Below are 16,801 nucleotides of genomic sequence, written 5' to 3'. Positions count from 1 at the left end.
AAAGCCTGCATCCCACTGGAGACGGGAAGCCGATGATCTCCACTTGAAAACGCGAAAAATCCAGAAGAAACGAGAGCAGAGATCTGACAGACAGACTGCGCTGTAAACGCAAGTGCCGACGCTGCCACCCCCCAAGTCGCCTCGGAGTCTCTACACCGAGAAGAAGCCTCTGATCTATGAAAAATTTGTCTTACCTCACTCACAATGCTTCTCTAAAGTCAGTCTGCCGAGAGACAACAGACTCGTGCTCCACCACACACGCAAAAATCAAGGACTGGCACCACCGCATGAGGCAGCGCCATCCGGAGACTGTTGTGTTTTTAAAACCGACAAGACAAGCACCGGCCTGAGTTGCCGAACTCCAACAAGTGACAGTACAGCGACACTTTGCAGGAATGGAGGATGAATCGTGCAGAGAAGTCGTCACGACTGCGTTGGCGAAAAACATGCTTTTCTACAGAGGCAATGTCCCATTACAGTGTGGCATGTGCAGTACACTGTCTCACGAGGGTCTTTGTGCTCTTGACGGCGGCTGTGCTCGGAGAGTGCAGTAACTTCTTTGTACCACTCTCCACTGGTGTTTGGGAAATAGAGCAGCCTACACGATCGCATATTCCCCAGTACACTTGCGTGATTCCTCTCGAAGCAAACAGGGGAAAAAGGAAAAAACCGAGAGGGCAACGGGGAACCAAGTGTGCCTCGATTAGACCTGTGGACGAAGACTCTCTGTGTGGGAGAGGCGTACATCTGTACGTCGCATCCTCTCCTTAGTTCGACGTGTAGATTTCCTCAGAGTCTTTTCGCAAGAGTTCTTGAGGTTAAACCACCAGAAAACGATTCTGTTGTTTCCGCCCCGCTTTCGCCAGCCATCCACACGCAGTAGGTCGATTTGGGGGCTTTTCACGGTGGAAGACGAAAACGCCACGGTCCACGACTGGACCTCAAAAACAAGAAGAAAGATAATCGACGAAGTCGGCGGACGAGCAAGCTTTCGTAGAAAAGTCAGCTGTCTCTTAAGGCTCTCAGAAAGGCCCAGAATCGTGGAGCAAGTTCTTCGACTAATCCGGCACCAACAATGTCTTCGACCACGAAACGCGCTCAGTCCACATTCTTCGAATGACGGATGACGAGCAAGTAAGCAACTTTGGGTTTCTCTGTTCTCGACGTCCTCCACATTTGCACTGAGAGCAAGACACGCCTCCCTCTAAGAACTAGGAAAATGTTGCTCGCATCATGAATCCAAAGAAAGCCGTGTTTTCCTGGTGAATCGGGACTGAAAGAACAGAACACTGCGTCTGTCTTCATGTGCATGCACCTGTGCCCGACCTGTGCAGGTGACAACCGAGAGAGCGCTGCGAGGTTGCGCGGGAGAGGCTTCACTTTCAGGGGAGAAGACAAGAGCGACATGAAGCCTGCCTTCTACTTCCCTGTATCCAAAAAAAACTCTCCGACAACGCTGAAGTATATAAATACATACATATACCTATATATAAAAATATATACGTATCAGATGCATTCAAAAGTATACATATATATATATATATATATGTATGCCCTGGTCTTGAACATCTGTGTTTCGTATGCATGGTTGTACTCATATATACATATCTATACATTCTTGAATTGCTGTGTGCTGTACATATTGATACGTAGACACATATCTGTATGCATATATATATATATATATATATATATGCATGCAAAGTGTGTTCGGACATTGAACCAGTGTGTCCTGTATATCCGGATGCATGTATATATATATATATATATATATCTACACATGGTTGCTTGGGTTTTCATGTATTTATCTGTCTGTGTTGGAGTTTCGTGTCCACTTGCCATTTTTCAGACGGCAGAGGTTCTTGCGGCTCCGCACACAGGGTTTTTTTCCCACAGAAAAGCGCATGCAGCGATGACGCATTTCACCGCTGAATTCAAAACTGAATCTTCACAAAAATAAAATCGAGAGTCGACTGCTTCGAACAGAGCAAGCCTTGCTCGCTGACTTGTTTTCCGCCGCAGTGACACCGAAAGAGCGAACTGGGCAGAAACTCCAGAGGACCCAGCAGTGCATGCAGAGAGCTGCTTGAGCTCCCCCGCTCGATGCCTCCCCTCCACCTTCTCGACGGTTCTACTCGCAAATCTGTTTCTTCCTGCACCCGCCAGAAGACCCTGTCTCGCAGGCGACACAAAAAAGGATGATGCACACCCACCCACACACAACTGGCTTTCGGTCTCGCGAAACCTCGAACTTCCACCTCGGTTGTCAACCCAGGGAGAGCACTGGCGTCGAGGCACCGCCTTCGCATGCGCCTCAGCAGAGAAACGAAAGGGCGTCTGGCGAGGCAGAAACACGGTGTGCGCCCTCTCGGTGTTTCCATCTCCCCGACTTTCCCCTCTTCTCTCGAAGCTCCACCATCGGCACCATCGAAACATACGCGCTTTTTCTTCACGCTATTTGCATGCCTACGCTTTAGAAAGAATATTTGGAGATGTTTATATGCAATTCGAGAGATCTGCTTATATGATTATAAATGCTTACATATTTCACTGTACATATAGTTCGATGGAGAACTGCATGCAGTCGCGCATGTTTCAAGAACCTGGCTGGCGCTCGGGACTTTCGCAGGAAAAAACAAAAATAACGAGACGTTCTCCCTCTCGAGGCAAACTTTATTGACTTTCAGCGCAAGGGGAGGGAAGGGGGGGGGGCGCTTCGCTCAGAAAAAAAAGCATTTTCTGTGAGATTGCGTGCTCACAGCGGCTGCTCGTTTTTACGACTTCTAACGTCCAAAGTGTCGAAAACTCTGGAATAAAAAACCTACATGCAGGTACACCTAGAAGTCGAATTTGGAAGCGCGGAGAGAACTCGGTCTCGCTGTTCATACGCCTCTTCTTCGCGAACGAGAGAGCCGTCTCCCGTATGTGTCTGTCTTCCACTTTTTTCGCCTTCCTTCCCACCAAAAATTTCCACTTCTGCACAAAACACGAATAACCCTCTCCGCATCTCTCCGCGACGGGATCTCCTCTGTACGTACACTGCATTCGGCATGCACGCGTCGTCAAAAGAAACGCCTTGCGGTCTGGGCATCCACAGTACTTCTCAAGAAAGAAAAAAAGACATTCTCCTTTCTCTCCACTCCGCGTTTCTCTTCCGCCACAGTCTCCTCTCCGTTTTCTCGCATCTCAGCGACTGCTGTCCTCTTATTGCCCACAAAAAACTGATCCCTGTCTCCCTTCTCTTCCTCTTCACCTTTTCTCAGTTGAGGACCTCGTCTTCTCTCCAGAATGCCTCCGCACACAAGCTCTGAGCCTCTCTCTCTTCCGTCGCTTTCCGCTTCTTGTTCTTCCTCCCAGTCTTCCTCCTTTTCTTCAGGCCTATGACCTGCCTTCACCATCGCCCTGTCTCCGCTCCACCCGCCACTTTAACCTGCCCCTCCTCGTTTCTTCTCTCTTGTCTCCACAGGCTCTGTTCTCTCCTCAACTCTCTCCTCCCTTGTCCCCAGTCTCCGTCTGTCTGTCCTTTTCTATCTGTTGCAGCAGCCTTCACTTTTCATCTCTCTGGGCCTGCAGAAGTTCGCAGTGATGGTAGCCGTGGTCGCAGCAGCAAGCAGCTGGCGTCGCGTTCTCCTTCAAGTTTTTCTTTGTCACAGGTTCGCTCGTTCGTCTCTCCCCCGCCTCTTTTTCCTTCTTCAACTGCGCATCCAGACGAGATCCTTTGTACGGATAAGACGCCCACTCAGGGTGTTGCTGGACGATGTACTTCCTCAGCAGCTCCTCGAAGCAGTCGAAGAACAGTCTGAAAAACGCAAAAACGACTCCAATTCTCGACTGACTGATCTCTCCTCCACAGGAATTCCGCGTCAACCTTTGCGTGTAACCCCAACACAAAGAAAACGGTTCTGCCTTCAAATAAAGAAACAACGCTTCTCTGAAAGTCCACCGTTCACACAACACACCGACGCCTCCTTAAAAATCATCTACGGATACCCACTGGATCCCATCAACTGTGATTCAAGTCTGTAGCTAAGATGAATCTACATGCTTCGAATTGGGATTCTATGTAAACCTATCTACCGACCTATCTCCCTACCTATGTCGATATCTATCTATTTATATCTATCTATCTGTCTATCTATCTACATCTATATCTACATCTATATCTACATCTATATCTATCTATCTCTCTATTTGTGTCTCATCAGTCTTGCTGATCACTCCATTCGGGGGCTATGGAGGTTTCCTCCGCGGTCCGTGTCGAATCCACTAGGGCGGAAGAGAGGCTCCAGACGAATCCCGGGAGTTTCGATCTTTTTTATCCACCTCTATGAACCTGATGTTTCCTTTCGCGGTCGGACTACACACACACGCGTTCAACGCGTTCGATTGCCGCGAAAAGTCGAGAGAACTGAACAGCATGCATGCAGTCGACTCCACACACCTACCTGTCGAAACGCGGCTCGGACCAGTCCAGAGGAATCGAACGCCCGTCAGTGTCGTAGAGCAACCACGTGCTGCCCACGCCGTGCGGCTGCTGCTTTCTCCGTCTATAAGCCGTACCAGCTGCGGTCCCGTTGAGTCTGCGAGGACAAGGAGACACACGCCGACCCACAGGGCCCCGTCTGCGAATCTCCGGAGCGAAAACTCGAATCACACGAGGGGAACGCACAAGACATACATACGAACGCCTGTCTCGCACCCTTCCTACGCAGGAAAGCGTATGCACACATACAAAAAAATACGAATACATGCATATACATATTTAAATATATATATATATATATATATATATTTGTATGTTTTTTATATGTGTGAAAAAGACGTCATTCCATCGACAGATGGATACACACCCATATGCACAGATGTATCGGAGACCATCGACTGAGTTCCGTGAACGATTTCTTGCAGAACGTCCGTGGTCTCTGTGGTCGTGTAGGCGTTGAATTCGGGGCCTCCAAGGTCTCCTGTTTCCCCAGAAGGTCTCGTTCCACGGACATGTGCGAGGAGTCGCAGTTTTCTTACCGTCGGACAGTCCCCCGTTGCGTTCCTCGCACGGCATCGAAGACGTTTTCTTCCTTTTTTTCGTGAGTCGTCTCCTTCTCGCCCTTGCCTTCCTTCTTTGTCCGCGTCTGTTGCCGGCTATCGCTCTCTTCCGTGCTGCGCCGCTCTCTGTCATGCGCGTCAGGCTTCTTCGCGCGAGCCTTTTTTCGGCGCCTCCTGCGTCCGGCCTCACCCTTCGCCGCTCCCTGCGCCTCCATCATGCTGGGCGGATAGTCGAAGAACGCGGCGGACGGCAGCGAGCGAAGGTGGGGAGTGACCGCCGCATGCAGAACTGGGGCCGAGTGACTCGTGTTGAGTTTCTCCGACTTTCCTCGCGGCTCCTCACGCTCACTCCCGCTGCACGAAGTACGTCGTCCACGCGCGCCGTCTGCCTCCTCGTCGCTGTCGTATCCACTCTCGTCTTCGTCGTTCTCGTCGCCTGCGTCGTTGTCGTCGCTGCCGCTGCTGTCGCTCAGACCCCCGCCTCGACTGGGTGTCGAGACGCTCGAGCGAGAAGAAGAAGTCGATCCACTCGCGCACCGGTTCGCCGTGCTTTCCTCGCTCTCCTCGCTCTCGGAAGAGAAGTCACTCGACAGCCGCCCTGCGACTCGCGAGCAAGTCCCGCAGTCACTGCCCTCGCCTTGCTGCGCGTCGCAGCGCCCACAGCGGGTGCGAAAACCGTCGCACCGACGCTCGACTGCGGCCGCGCAGCCGGGCGTACATACAGCTGCTTCGCGGCGATCGAACAGGTCGCCGTCTGTTCCACTTCCTCTGTCCTCGCACTGGCTTCGCCCCGAGGAGAAGGCTCTTCTGCACGGCGTCGCTTCGCTGTCTCGACAGAGAGCTCTGCTCTGTCGAGACTCGCCCACAGCTGCTTCCTCCGGGATCGCCGCGTTTGCGAGTTCGGGAGCGTCAAGAGTCTGCTTCGTCTCGTCGCTGCCTGACGCCCCGCGCTGATACCAGTTGTAAGTGCTGCTGCTTCGCCGGACTCCGCCGAGAGAAGAGAAGCTCGTGGTGCAGGAGGAGCGCAGACGGCCCTGTCCAACGGCCTCGAGCTCGAACGACTCCGCAGACGACCCTGAGAACGACCTTGCACACAGGGCCTCTCCACTCTCGCTGCGCCCACTCGCCCTCTCAGTTTTGAATTTCGCCAGACACTCCGAGCTGCTCGCCTTGCTGATTCCTTCTACGGTCTTGGCCGCAGAGGGAAGTCTGTCGGCGAACGAGGAGGCGCCAGTCGTCACGCCGCTGAGACCTTCTTGTCTGTTTGCCTGCCGCCCAGAGTTCTCGTCGCAGGTCGCAAGGTCCTCGCGCTTCGGCTTGCAGGCACAGCCGCCACAGCGGTGAGACTTGCGTCTTCCAGAAGCTTCGTCGTCGCGCCGCTTTGCGAACGAAGGCGGTCCGTGGCGGCAGCAGCAGGCGCAACACGTGCGACGCGCCGACGGCGACAAGTCCCGGCGCCGCGTCTCCTTTCCCGATGAAGCCTTCGCACTGCCGCGAGAAGCTGCGCGCGAAGAGCGACCTGAGGAAGTCTCCCGCCGCGGCCGCCCATCCAAAGAGGCCAGCACACTCTCGTCCAGAAGCTTCAACTCAGCCAGGTCGAGCATGCCAAACCCCAGGCGATTCGTCGACACCAACGACGCACAGTCCATCGTCAAATACGCGCGCTGCAAACTTGTGCGAACCTACGCGGACGAGCCGACATACACACACACAGACTCCACGTCGCTAAGACAGACGAACAGAGGAGAGAGAGCGAAGGACGCGAAGAAGGACGCGAAAAAGGACGCGAAGAAGGGATCAACTACGTTAGAGAATCCACTTACGAGGAGCTCGAGAGCAGACGGCTGGTCAACATCGTCTCGAGCTGCGATCGTCGCAATTTGATGGAGATTCAGATGATGTCGCACACACTGCTGGAGGAAGCGCGTGGACAGACGCAGCGTCCTCAAGCAGTCGTCTCTGGAGAGGACAGGCAAACGACACACACCGAAGGAAACTTTAACCGAAGCGGACAGCCGAGAAGTCTCTTCCCCCGTCTCTCCTGGATCCCTGGGCGTTGACTTTTCCGAGATCCCGCAGGCGCAGGCGACCCGCAGGCACTCCCTCCCGCTCTCGGCGAGACGGCATGCAAACGCTAAATGAAGGTGCCACGGGAGAAAAGCACGACGAGAAAGAAGACCAGCTACGTCCGCACCGAGGAGAAAAGACAATGGAACTCTCGGCAAAAGCAAAATTGCCGAGTTGAAACTCACGGAAACACACGAATCTCAACTTTCTGCTCTCGAGACATGCATCGATGTCCACATATATATATATATATATATGTGTATGTATATGTGTATATGTGTATGTACGTGCGTCAGAAAGCCTTTTCTATTTTGAGTTCCTCCGAGGAACCCAAGTAAATGTCTTGTCTCTTGCACATTGTTCTCACCTCATCAGAAGTTTCCGACGGAGACGCTCCGCGTCTCTCTCTGCGTTGAAGGAGTAGACGAGGGCAAGGTCGTGCTCCGAAAAAGGCATCTGACGCATGGGTGCACACCAGATTCAACCGAACGTCTCCACGAATTCGCAACTGAGATGAAAATTCCACATTCTCGACGCCGGGCGCAGAGCAAGGAAAGGACTGAGACGCATGCATGTGCGTATCACTCGACTTCTTCAGCATTACTCCACGCTCTGGGACGCGATATGAGCGCCCGTCCGCAATCGTACACACACACACCCATAAATATACATACATAAAAATACAAAAATATAAATATGTAAATAAAAATATAAATAAATATAATATCCAGGTGCGTCTTCTTCATCAACAGATGTCTCGGTTTCTATCCGCTGGTCACTCGAGGTCGCACACCGCACAGGACAAGAGAGACCTCGCGCGAATGCCAGCGTTGCCGTGGTTTCTCCCCCTGCTTGTGCCGCGTCGAGCCGGGCGACAGCCATTCTTGCACAGGAGAGGAGGAAGGAGGAAGCAGAAAGACGCACTGGAGAGAAAAGGAAAACGTCTTTACCTTGCACTGTGGCCAGTCAAACCAGACGAGGTCGACGGTCGCGACGTCAATCACATCCGGCAGAATCAGTCCGTGGTCAATGGGGATGAGTCGAAATCTGGAAAGAAAAACGACAGTTTCCGAAGAGGAACTAACGAGAAAGTGCAGCAGGGCAAAAGACTCACAAAGCAGAAAGAGAGAAAGCACCGTGACACTCCACGAACGGAAGGCCTGCACGACTGGCTCCTTCTCTACACCGCTCTCTGCATATCAATCGCTCTCTGCATCTCTCCACCGGTCTTCGCATGCAGCTGTCCGAGCACCGCACCCACCGGCTTCTCTCCCCACACACATGCACCAGCATTTATATTCATATAACTGCAGTGACTGTCCTTCCTACGAAGGTTGTTCCCCGGGTGCACACTGGCTTTTGTGAACAGAGCTCAACGAACTTGAAGTGAAGAGGAAAACTCTCGAGCCGCCGTCGGCTGTTCTCCAGATCCACCACAGTGAACAGTACACGCATGCTCTCGCTGCACAGATGAGTTCTACATGCATGCGCAGAAACGTCTGCACGAGAGAAACACAGCGACGGGTGCATGCACCTCCTCACTTGGTCTGCTGGCCTTCAGGAGTGACGAGAGACTGGGCAGCATGCGCGGCCTCCGTCGCCGCATGGGTGGCTGCTGCGTCGCTTCCTGTGGGTCGACCGACGCCTGAGCAACAGTGGCCGAGCGAAGAGTCCCAGAACCGCGATGGAAACTTCAGACTGACACAGAGAGAGGATGCGACCCGCCAGCGCGAGGAGAGAAGCAGACAGAGAGACGACGAACCGAGGAAAACAGACAGCCGAGAAGCCTCGACAGACGAAGACAACAACCGTGAGAGAGCGACTCTAGGGGGAGAAGCATCGAAAGACGAAGACAACAACCGTGAGAGAGCGACTCTAGGGGCAGGGAGAGAGACAGAAGACACCAGCAGACAGAGAAAGTGAAGGCTCTTCGCAGCGCGACAAGCCGCAGACGACAACAGCAGAGAAACAGCTGGACACTCGGGATAATAGAAGCACCGCAGAGAAGGAGCAGAGAGAGAGGACGTTGACGAACGCCCCGAACTTTGGAAAGCCATAAGAAGACCTTACATCCGACGCTCGAGACCGAGCGAAGAAGCTTCGACGCCAGCTGCCTCGACATCATTTTCTGCTGATGTTGAGCTAGGCGACCCGAGACATGCTGCAAGAAGAAAAAAACAAAAATCTCGAGGGTTCTCGCTCCACAGAAAAAACGAAAAGAAGAAACTCTACACCACAACGCTCCACAAGTCCCCTCCTCTCTCTCCCGCAGTGTACACATCCAAACGCCTACACGTACATACAAATTTTATACATACATAAATACTTGCATACATATGCACAAATAACATATACATATATATATGTATATGTATTAACTCTAAACGCTGCATATTTGTATCTATAAGTATATGTAGAGATTCAGGCGAAAAAAATAGGGCGAGCGGAGTTGGCGAGCACATCGAGGAGTCTCCGGGACCGATTTTCTCTGGTTGTTCTCACCTCATGGCCTGCAGACTCGGATCTGTTGAGCGAGGCCGTGATGTCTTGGAAAGTGTGTAGAGGCGCGACAAGGATGTTTCCATCGTTTCGGTCGAGATTCATCACGCGGATGTCGAAGAGCGCGATGCGGTGGACGTCGCTCACACTAAACAACAGAGGGTTGTAGTCTCCGCAGCTCTCCTGAAGACCGAGAGACCAGTCCAACAAAATGTGCATGCATGCATATACATGTACGCATGCAGAGCAGCCGGACGATGCGTCAGGGACAGTTTCCGAGTACGCGAAGCACAGGGGCATGTCACCACCATCGTTCTACAAGTTTACAAGCAGACGGAAGAACTTGCTTCGCGAGACAAGGCTCACACTGACTGGAAGGGGATAGTCGTCCGGGGCATCCGCCTGAAAACGCAGAAGTCACTACCGAACGCATGCGCAATTTACGGCAACCGAGATCGATGGATGACCGACTTGTGGATTTCTGGACGGAAAGGTCCAGTCCGCTTTCGAGAGCGAAAGGCTCCACAGAACTACCACAAGTTCAGTGTACACGTGGATGCAGGTTTTTCAGCCGGACGGAAACGAACCGCTTTTACCTCTCGCACGGCTTCGCCTCCGCGTCCACCAACGCGACTGGAGGTCGCTGCTCCGCATGCAAGAGCTCAGTGAGTTCCGTGAAAGAAGAAATCCCCATTTGCTTCGGGTGTATGGACACCGGCAACCCACACATCAAAGCGCGAAGTCGACTTCGTTTTTCCCTGCAGTCACTCGCCTCACCTTTGCTTGCGCAAATTGCTGCAAACTCCCTGCCTTCCACTTGAGCTGCATGGCCGCTGGCGTCTGCGCGTCGTTCTCCGGTGCCGCAGCCATGTAGCTGTTCATCATCAAATGGTCGCCCGTCGTCCCCAACTAAAAAAAACAAGAAATGCATGCAAACATGTGAACCAACGGAGAAAATCCAAACCTTGACACTGCACGTGGAAAAGTCGACATGCATGCAGAACAAAAGAAGTACCGCTTCACACATACAAGCAAAGACTCACTCTTCTTCATTCACTTCAACGTATCGATATCCCTTCCCCTCTTTCCTGTTTCCTCTCCGTCTCTCCCTCCCTCTATCTTAAAGTCCACTGTGTACACAGGCCTCTGTCTTGTGCTCTATCTCCACATGTCCTCTCTCTATCTGTATGTATACTCTGTACGCAGGCCTCTGCGGCTTCCTTTCTGTATATGATCTGCATGTATGCTCTGTACGTCTGTCCTATATATGTCTCCTTCTCTCTCTCCCTCGAGACCCGTCCCAGCGCCGTGCGTCCTCTCGGTCGCGTTCCAGGCTCTGTGGCAAGAGGGAGGAGTTTGCGAAGAGGAGGACTGCGCCCTCATGGCAAAAAGCTTTTTCTGAAGACGCACTTGGACGGGAGATTTGTAGCAGAAAGCAGGATGACATGCCTCCACCATCGTCGTCGGAGGAATGCCAGCGGGACAGTTGTACAGGGAGTCCAAAATATGAGCGGCGTACTCTCGCCCTGCTCCCTCTCCACTCAAAACGCCTCCTCGAAAACCTGAAGAAAAGACAACACAGCTCTCCTCGAATCATCTCTCCAAGATACATACATGTAGAAACATGCATATGAAATGCACACATACGAATACAGTGACATGCGCCTACCGCCTTTCACAATCGCGATGTCCATCATCATACAGAACACAGACTCACGACATATACACAGTCTCCGTGGTCTCCCTTTCTATTGATATACAAAAATATGTATATGAATGCCTGTCTTTATCTCGATTTTTATGTATCTGCATGTATGAAATTGCATATAGAATATATCTACACCTACGTACCTGTCATGCATATCAATACATCTATACATACATGTAAATGTGGAAGTGCATTTTCCTGTGCTTGAGCCATCGAGAGAGAAAACTTACCAGCTTGGCCGATGCGTCCCTCGTAGCCTCTTGGATTGCACGGCGCAAACGCTTCCTCGTCCTGCGGATCGAAAAAAGAAGGCAGAGGGAATTGAGGAAAAAGACGAAGAGGCGAAAAAAGGAAACGGCCGCGAGACACGAAGCATGCGAGAGAAATTGCGAAAAACGAGGAAGCGAGGAAAGAAAAGAGAGACAGAACGAGGTCCAGGAAGGAAAGAGAGCAGGGAGAGCAGGAGAACGTGTGCCTGCAGAGGATGAGAGGAGGTGAAAGAGACTCGAGAAGAGACGCGCAAGTCATGCAGAGTAAAAGAGAAAGACGCGATAACTTGCATAGAAAATGACGAAGACTCTCTGAGCCAAAGCGCTCGAAGCTCACCTCAGGCTTGAAAATTCCGACCGGCCGGCGACGCGCATCAAAGAGGATGTACGTTCCTCCAGTGCCGTCCATCGTCAGCTTGGGGGCGACGTTTCTGCGAAAACCGAGTTTCACCTGAGAAGGCGAATGCAACGCAAACAGCGCATGCAGGGAAAACACAGGCAGGTTTTGGACGCAGTGCATGCGGCTGCAAAGAGACGGAGAGCTCGCACCGCTGTCCGGAAAAAAATCAAAAATCCAGCAAAGACACTGGACCAACGTATGTGCACTTCGATTCGAAAACTCAAGAAAGCAACTACATGAGCTATGCAGATGAACCCCACACATAAATCTACAACATATATACATCTAAACATGTATGTAAATGTATGCATGATAGAACAACGAATCTGTATGTCTAGATACCACCAATATATGCAATAATATGCACTCTTACACACATATATATATATATTTATGTATATATACATGTACATATATATATATATATATATGCATGTATGTACTTGTGATGAAATGGTGAAAGAGAATGATGGGGATGGGAGAGTTGCCTGGAATCCCTGTTTTTTGTGTCTTGCATCTCTTTTGCATTTCCCCCCAGGTTTTTGCATTGCTTCGTTTTGTACCTCTTCAATGACCTGGATGAGGCTTCCACGGAGTTTTTGTTGGCTGACGAGCGGGCGAATGGACGCGCGCATGTTGTCGCTGCGAATGCTCCAGTGCAGTTTCTTGAGCGGCGCATCTGTGAAGATGTTCATCAGTCTCCAGTTCGGCAGTTCGCTGCCTTTGTAGAGCAGTCGGATGTCGCGGACCTGAGACAAGAAAAGCCGTTCGTCCTCGTCGTTCACTCACGGCACCACACTGAACGCAACGGCACCGTGGAACGCACGACGCCGACGCGTCCCTACGTGAGGGCAACGCTTCAGATCTCTGCGGCAGCGGCAGAGGCAGCGGCAGCAGCAGAGGCAGAGGCAGAGGCAGCGGCAGCAGAGGCAGAGGCAGCGGCAGCAGAGGCAGAAGCGCTCGACGCAGCAGAGGCAGAAGCAGAAGCAGAGGCAGAAGCAGCGGCAGAAGCACAGGCAGCAGCAGAGGCAGAAGCAGCGGCAGAAGCAGAAGCAGAGGCAGAAGCAGAAGCGCTCGACGCAGCAGAGGCAGAGGCAGCAGCAGCGGCAGAAGCAGAGGCAGAAGCAGCGGCAGAGGCAGAAGCAGCGGCAGAAGCAGAAGCGCTCGCTCGACGCAGCAGAGGCAGAGGCAGCGGTACTCACGTCTCGGAGTTTCCTTACCTTCATGCAGCTCGAGAGGTTCATTTTTTTGAGGAGAATTCGCTTGACCATCTGCACGTCGCAGAACGGATACACGTTGATCTTGCAGGTACGCGTTCCATGCAGTTCGACGAAGGTGACAGGAAAAAAGTTCTCGGCGCCCTCTGCCGCGCGCAACGCGTTGTGTGTGCTGTAATAGTAGAGAGGGTGCGAGGCGAGGCCCCCAGAGGCTGCTGGCGCGGCGCCTCCACCCTCCCCCATTTTCGCGCAAGCCATGGAGAACCGTTCCCGACGAAGAGCGAGGCCGAACTCGAGGCGACGAACAGACTCCGCCTGCGACGTATCGCTCTGCGAGAAACACCGCGAGAGAGACGCGCCGCTTCCTCTCTGCACCTGCGCTCTGTCTCCGTCGTCCCTCAAGAAGAGAGCAGTCGTCCCTCAAGAAGAGAGCAGACGCGCAATCTTCTTCAGACGCGCAATCTTCTCAGACGCGCGCGGCGGAAACCGGGCAAGAACACCGACGAGAACGGAATGGAGACACACAGAACGGGGAGAACGAAGATGAGGACAAACGACTCCCCCTTTCGAGGAATCCTCGAATTCCAACTGGCGACTGGACCCTGTGTGTGTCTGCGCCAACTCGGGCGGTTTGTGCAGAAGGGAGGAACTGGCAATGGCAGAAGAGGCAAAAAGCCATTCGACGAAAAACGAGAGACGCAGGCACCTGCGCTACGCAGCGCTCCTCCTCTGTTCCTCCCCTGCGAGGAGAGAGTCACACTCGCAAGGGAGAACGCAGCAGCCGAAGATCACGAAGGCGACGAACGCGGAAGACGCTGGGCAGAAAGACTCGCTTGACTCGCGCGGGGCGAACAACGCCGCGCATCAACAGGCGAAGAGTCCCTGAGGAAATCTGTAGTTTCTTTGTTCGCGGAAGCTTCTGTTCTTCTGGGTAACGAGGACCTGAAGAACGCGAAACCAACGGCGCAGCACACAAGGCTTCCCCGTCGCGTTCAGAGCCGCAACTCCGTTTCACCGAAGCGCCTCTTTTTCTGCCGGAACACTGCGACGAGAGCGGAGAGGACGCGAAGTCCTGGCTGCGAAGGACAGCAGACTGCAGAGACTCTCTCCAGCGAGGAAGGGAGGGAGAGTTTCCGTCTGCTGAGTCGCGCAGCAAGGAGACGTCTCATGAGAAGAAACCTTTTTCCTCGTGAAGCTCTCTGGAAAGACAGGCGTCGAGAAACAATTGCGTCAAAAGAAGATCGGGGAGGAAGAATGCGAGAGGGAAGGCCGCACCGAGGGAGCAGACGGGACTCTCTGTCTCTCGGACGGAAAAAGGGCGTTCACGAACCAAATATGCATGCACCGGGGGTGGCTGTCTCCACCTCAGCGCACTGGCGGTGCGAATGCGTCCAGCTCGCCGCCCTTTTTGAGAGGAAAAGCGATAAAAATAAATTCAGGAACACACACGCGTCTCCGCAAACGAGCTGCTTCAACACTGCCACAAAAGGAGAGAGATCTGCGGGCCTAGAGGCGCAGAAATCCACTCGTGGAGCGGAGTGTACGCGAAGACTCTTCGAATGCAGCGTGCAGTTCAGGACGCAAGACGCACGTCCACAAAACAAACGCGCCTTCTCGAGGCGCGTTTTCAGAAACTTCTGCAGTCGAAGAGTCCGAGCTGACGCACATCTGACTTGCGTAGGGGGAGACCCTCCGCAGCGCCGCCAGGAGGGAACGCTGGGAGCGTGGAAACGCTTTTAGAGAGGAGGTTCGCAGAAAGCCGGAACGGACGAAAGGCGTTCGCGAGAAAGCGTCGAAAAAGCACAGAGGGGAGAAAACGAGTTCGCGCTCGGACCTGGCGAACTCTCCCGATGGCCACGACAGACATCTTCTCCCGGGGTTCTCTCTGCCCGCTTTGACTCTTTCGCGACGGGTCGTCTCAAACAGGTGTCTACGGAAAAAAAAGTTATCGAAAGGGCCGAAGAGAACCGTCAACAGCTCCGCGGTCCACAGCTTCGGTGTCGCAACCTCCTCTTCTTCGCTGCGGAACCGATCCTCGCGTTTCCTGGCGATTCCTTGGAAAGCTACAGAAGCGCGGATTCACAGATATACCAGCCTCCCGCTTTTGGCTGAAAGAGGAGGGCAAAGTCGGACGCAAACGCAACGCGCTGTGCAGCAACCGGAGGCGCCACAGCCGGGAACATGCGTAGCTAAACACTGGAGCGCATCCGGAAGATACCGCGTAAACAAGCCCGAAAAGCCTAAAAGTCTGTTTGTCACACTTCAGAAACGCGCGCGCTTCGCGTTTCCACAGACACAGAAACTCGGCCTCGTCTTTTCAGAACGCGCGGGCCCCGTTCTCCACGGCGGGAAACGCACTGGGTTTCCGTTTTTCGAGGCTCAGCCCCACTCTCGCACGCAGAAATGCTCCCAAAAATGCATTTAAAACAGCAAAGGGGACAGAGAGCCAGGAACCCCGAGACCGCGGCACAGGCACGAGCGACGCGCAGTCTTGGGGGCTACCGACGCGGAGAGCCGCTCCGAAAAATGCAGAGGGCTTTGACACGGGACTGCGACATCCGTGTCACTTTATCACGCTTTCGCTGCAGTTTCGCCCTCGGGTCGCGGAACCGGGAGTTTCTCTTCACGAACGCGCGCAGTACCGGTGTGTAAAACCTGTGGGTCTCGGCCGCGCGCCACAGGCTAAGCTGGCTGTGTGCAGTCAGGAATTCGCGAGTTCTTGCAGGTGTCTGTCGGCAGGAACGGGGATGACGAACTCGCCGCGAGTCTTGCCCAGTGAAAAGGAAACCGCAAAACCCGCAAGTCCAGTCGTTCTGCCGGAGGCGATTTCGAGAGCTAACCACACTGTGGAGGCGTCTCCTGGGCGGTTGAGTTCCGGGACCTCCCGCGCTCGTGAAGGACACAGATCACAGTCCGAAGGGGTAGCTCTCTGCTGGACCCCTACGTAGAACGCGCTCCGTGAACTAGCTTTTCCTCTGAATGAGAGAACGCCAGAAAACACGACGAGATTCGCGAAAGCGCCTTGCGCTGGACGGCGAACAGCGCTCCCGCCTCTCCGTGTTGACGTTCGCGTGCGAGATTCGTCCTGCTCCGTTGGCCGTTACGCAGCACCTGAAACGCAGCAAGCCGTGACAGTTGCGGTCAAGAAAACTCGCAGAGATACACACGACAAGCGAAAAAAGGACCTGATTCAGTCAACCGTCCGGCCCAGACGCTTGCAGCGACGCTTCCCTCGCTCTGCAGACGTCTTTAGCCGAAGTCCAGCGCCGCCTTACACCGTGCCCCGGACGTGTGCCGGATGTGCCCGAATATAAGCCGAATTCCTGGGTGCTCTAAAGGGTGGTGTGTCGATGCTGTCACAAAATGGACAGGTTCCACACCCAGGGAGAATGTAGAGATTCCGGTTTCTATTGCTACGGTGAGCTTTCATGTGTGCCGCCGCACTCTCTCTCTTCCGGCAAAAGAGTTGACGGCTTTGTCATTCATCATCGGGAGCACCGCTGAGGAAGCGATTCGTTGCCACCGCACCTGGAGTAGCGAGAGCATATTGGGAGTAGAGGCGAACCGCCGAGATATCCTGGAGGAGGAGGTTCTTGGA

At 53.4% G+C, this 16,801-nt stretch overlaps 1 protein-coding gene across 1 annotated transcript; it reads right to left on the bottom strand.

Moving 5' to 3' along the window:
- Positions 1-1,653: 1,653 nt before the first annotated feature.
- Positions 1,654-16,399, bottom strand: TGME49_276170 (phosphatidylinositol 3- and 4-kinase). The gene is made up of 15 exons (XM_018781749.1): positions 13,207-16,399; positions 12,550-12,735; positions 11,924-12,037; positions 11,548-11,608; positions 11,020-11,171; positions 10,387-10,518; positions 9,613-9,792; positions 9,181-9,271; positions 8,653-8,755; positions 8,061-8,157; positions 7,478-7,566; positions 6,867-7,002; positions 5,023-6,725; positions 4,446-4,580; positions 1,654-3,799 (listed from the first exon to the last, which is right to left on the bottom strand). The coding sequence occupies exons 1-15, from the start codon at positions 13,459-13,461 to the stop codon at positions 3,547-3,549; spliced, it is 3,687 nt and encodes a 1,228-aa protein (XP_018638245.1). The 5' UTR covers positions 13,462-16,399; the 3' UTR covers positions 1,654-3,546.
- Between the last annotated feature and the right edge of the window lie 402 nt (positions 16,400-16,801).

This window comes from Toxoplasma gondii, chromosome III, assembly GCF_000006565.2.
Source record: "Toxoplasma gondii ME49 chromosome III, whole genome shotgun sequence".
Taxonomy (NCBI): Eukaryota; Apicomplexa; class Conoidasida; order Eucoccidiorida; family Sarcocystidae; genus Toxoplasma; species Toxoplasma gondii.
This window is presented reverse-complemented; position numbering and strand designations above follow the sequence as displayed.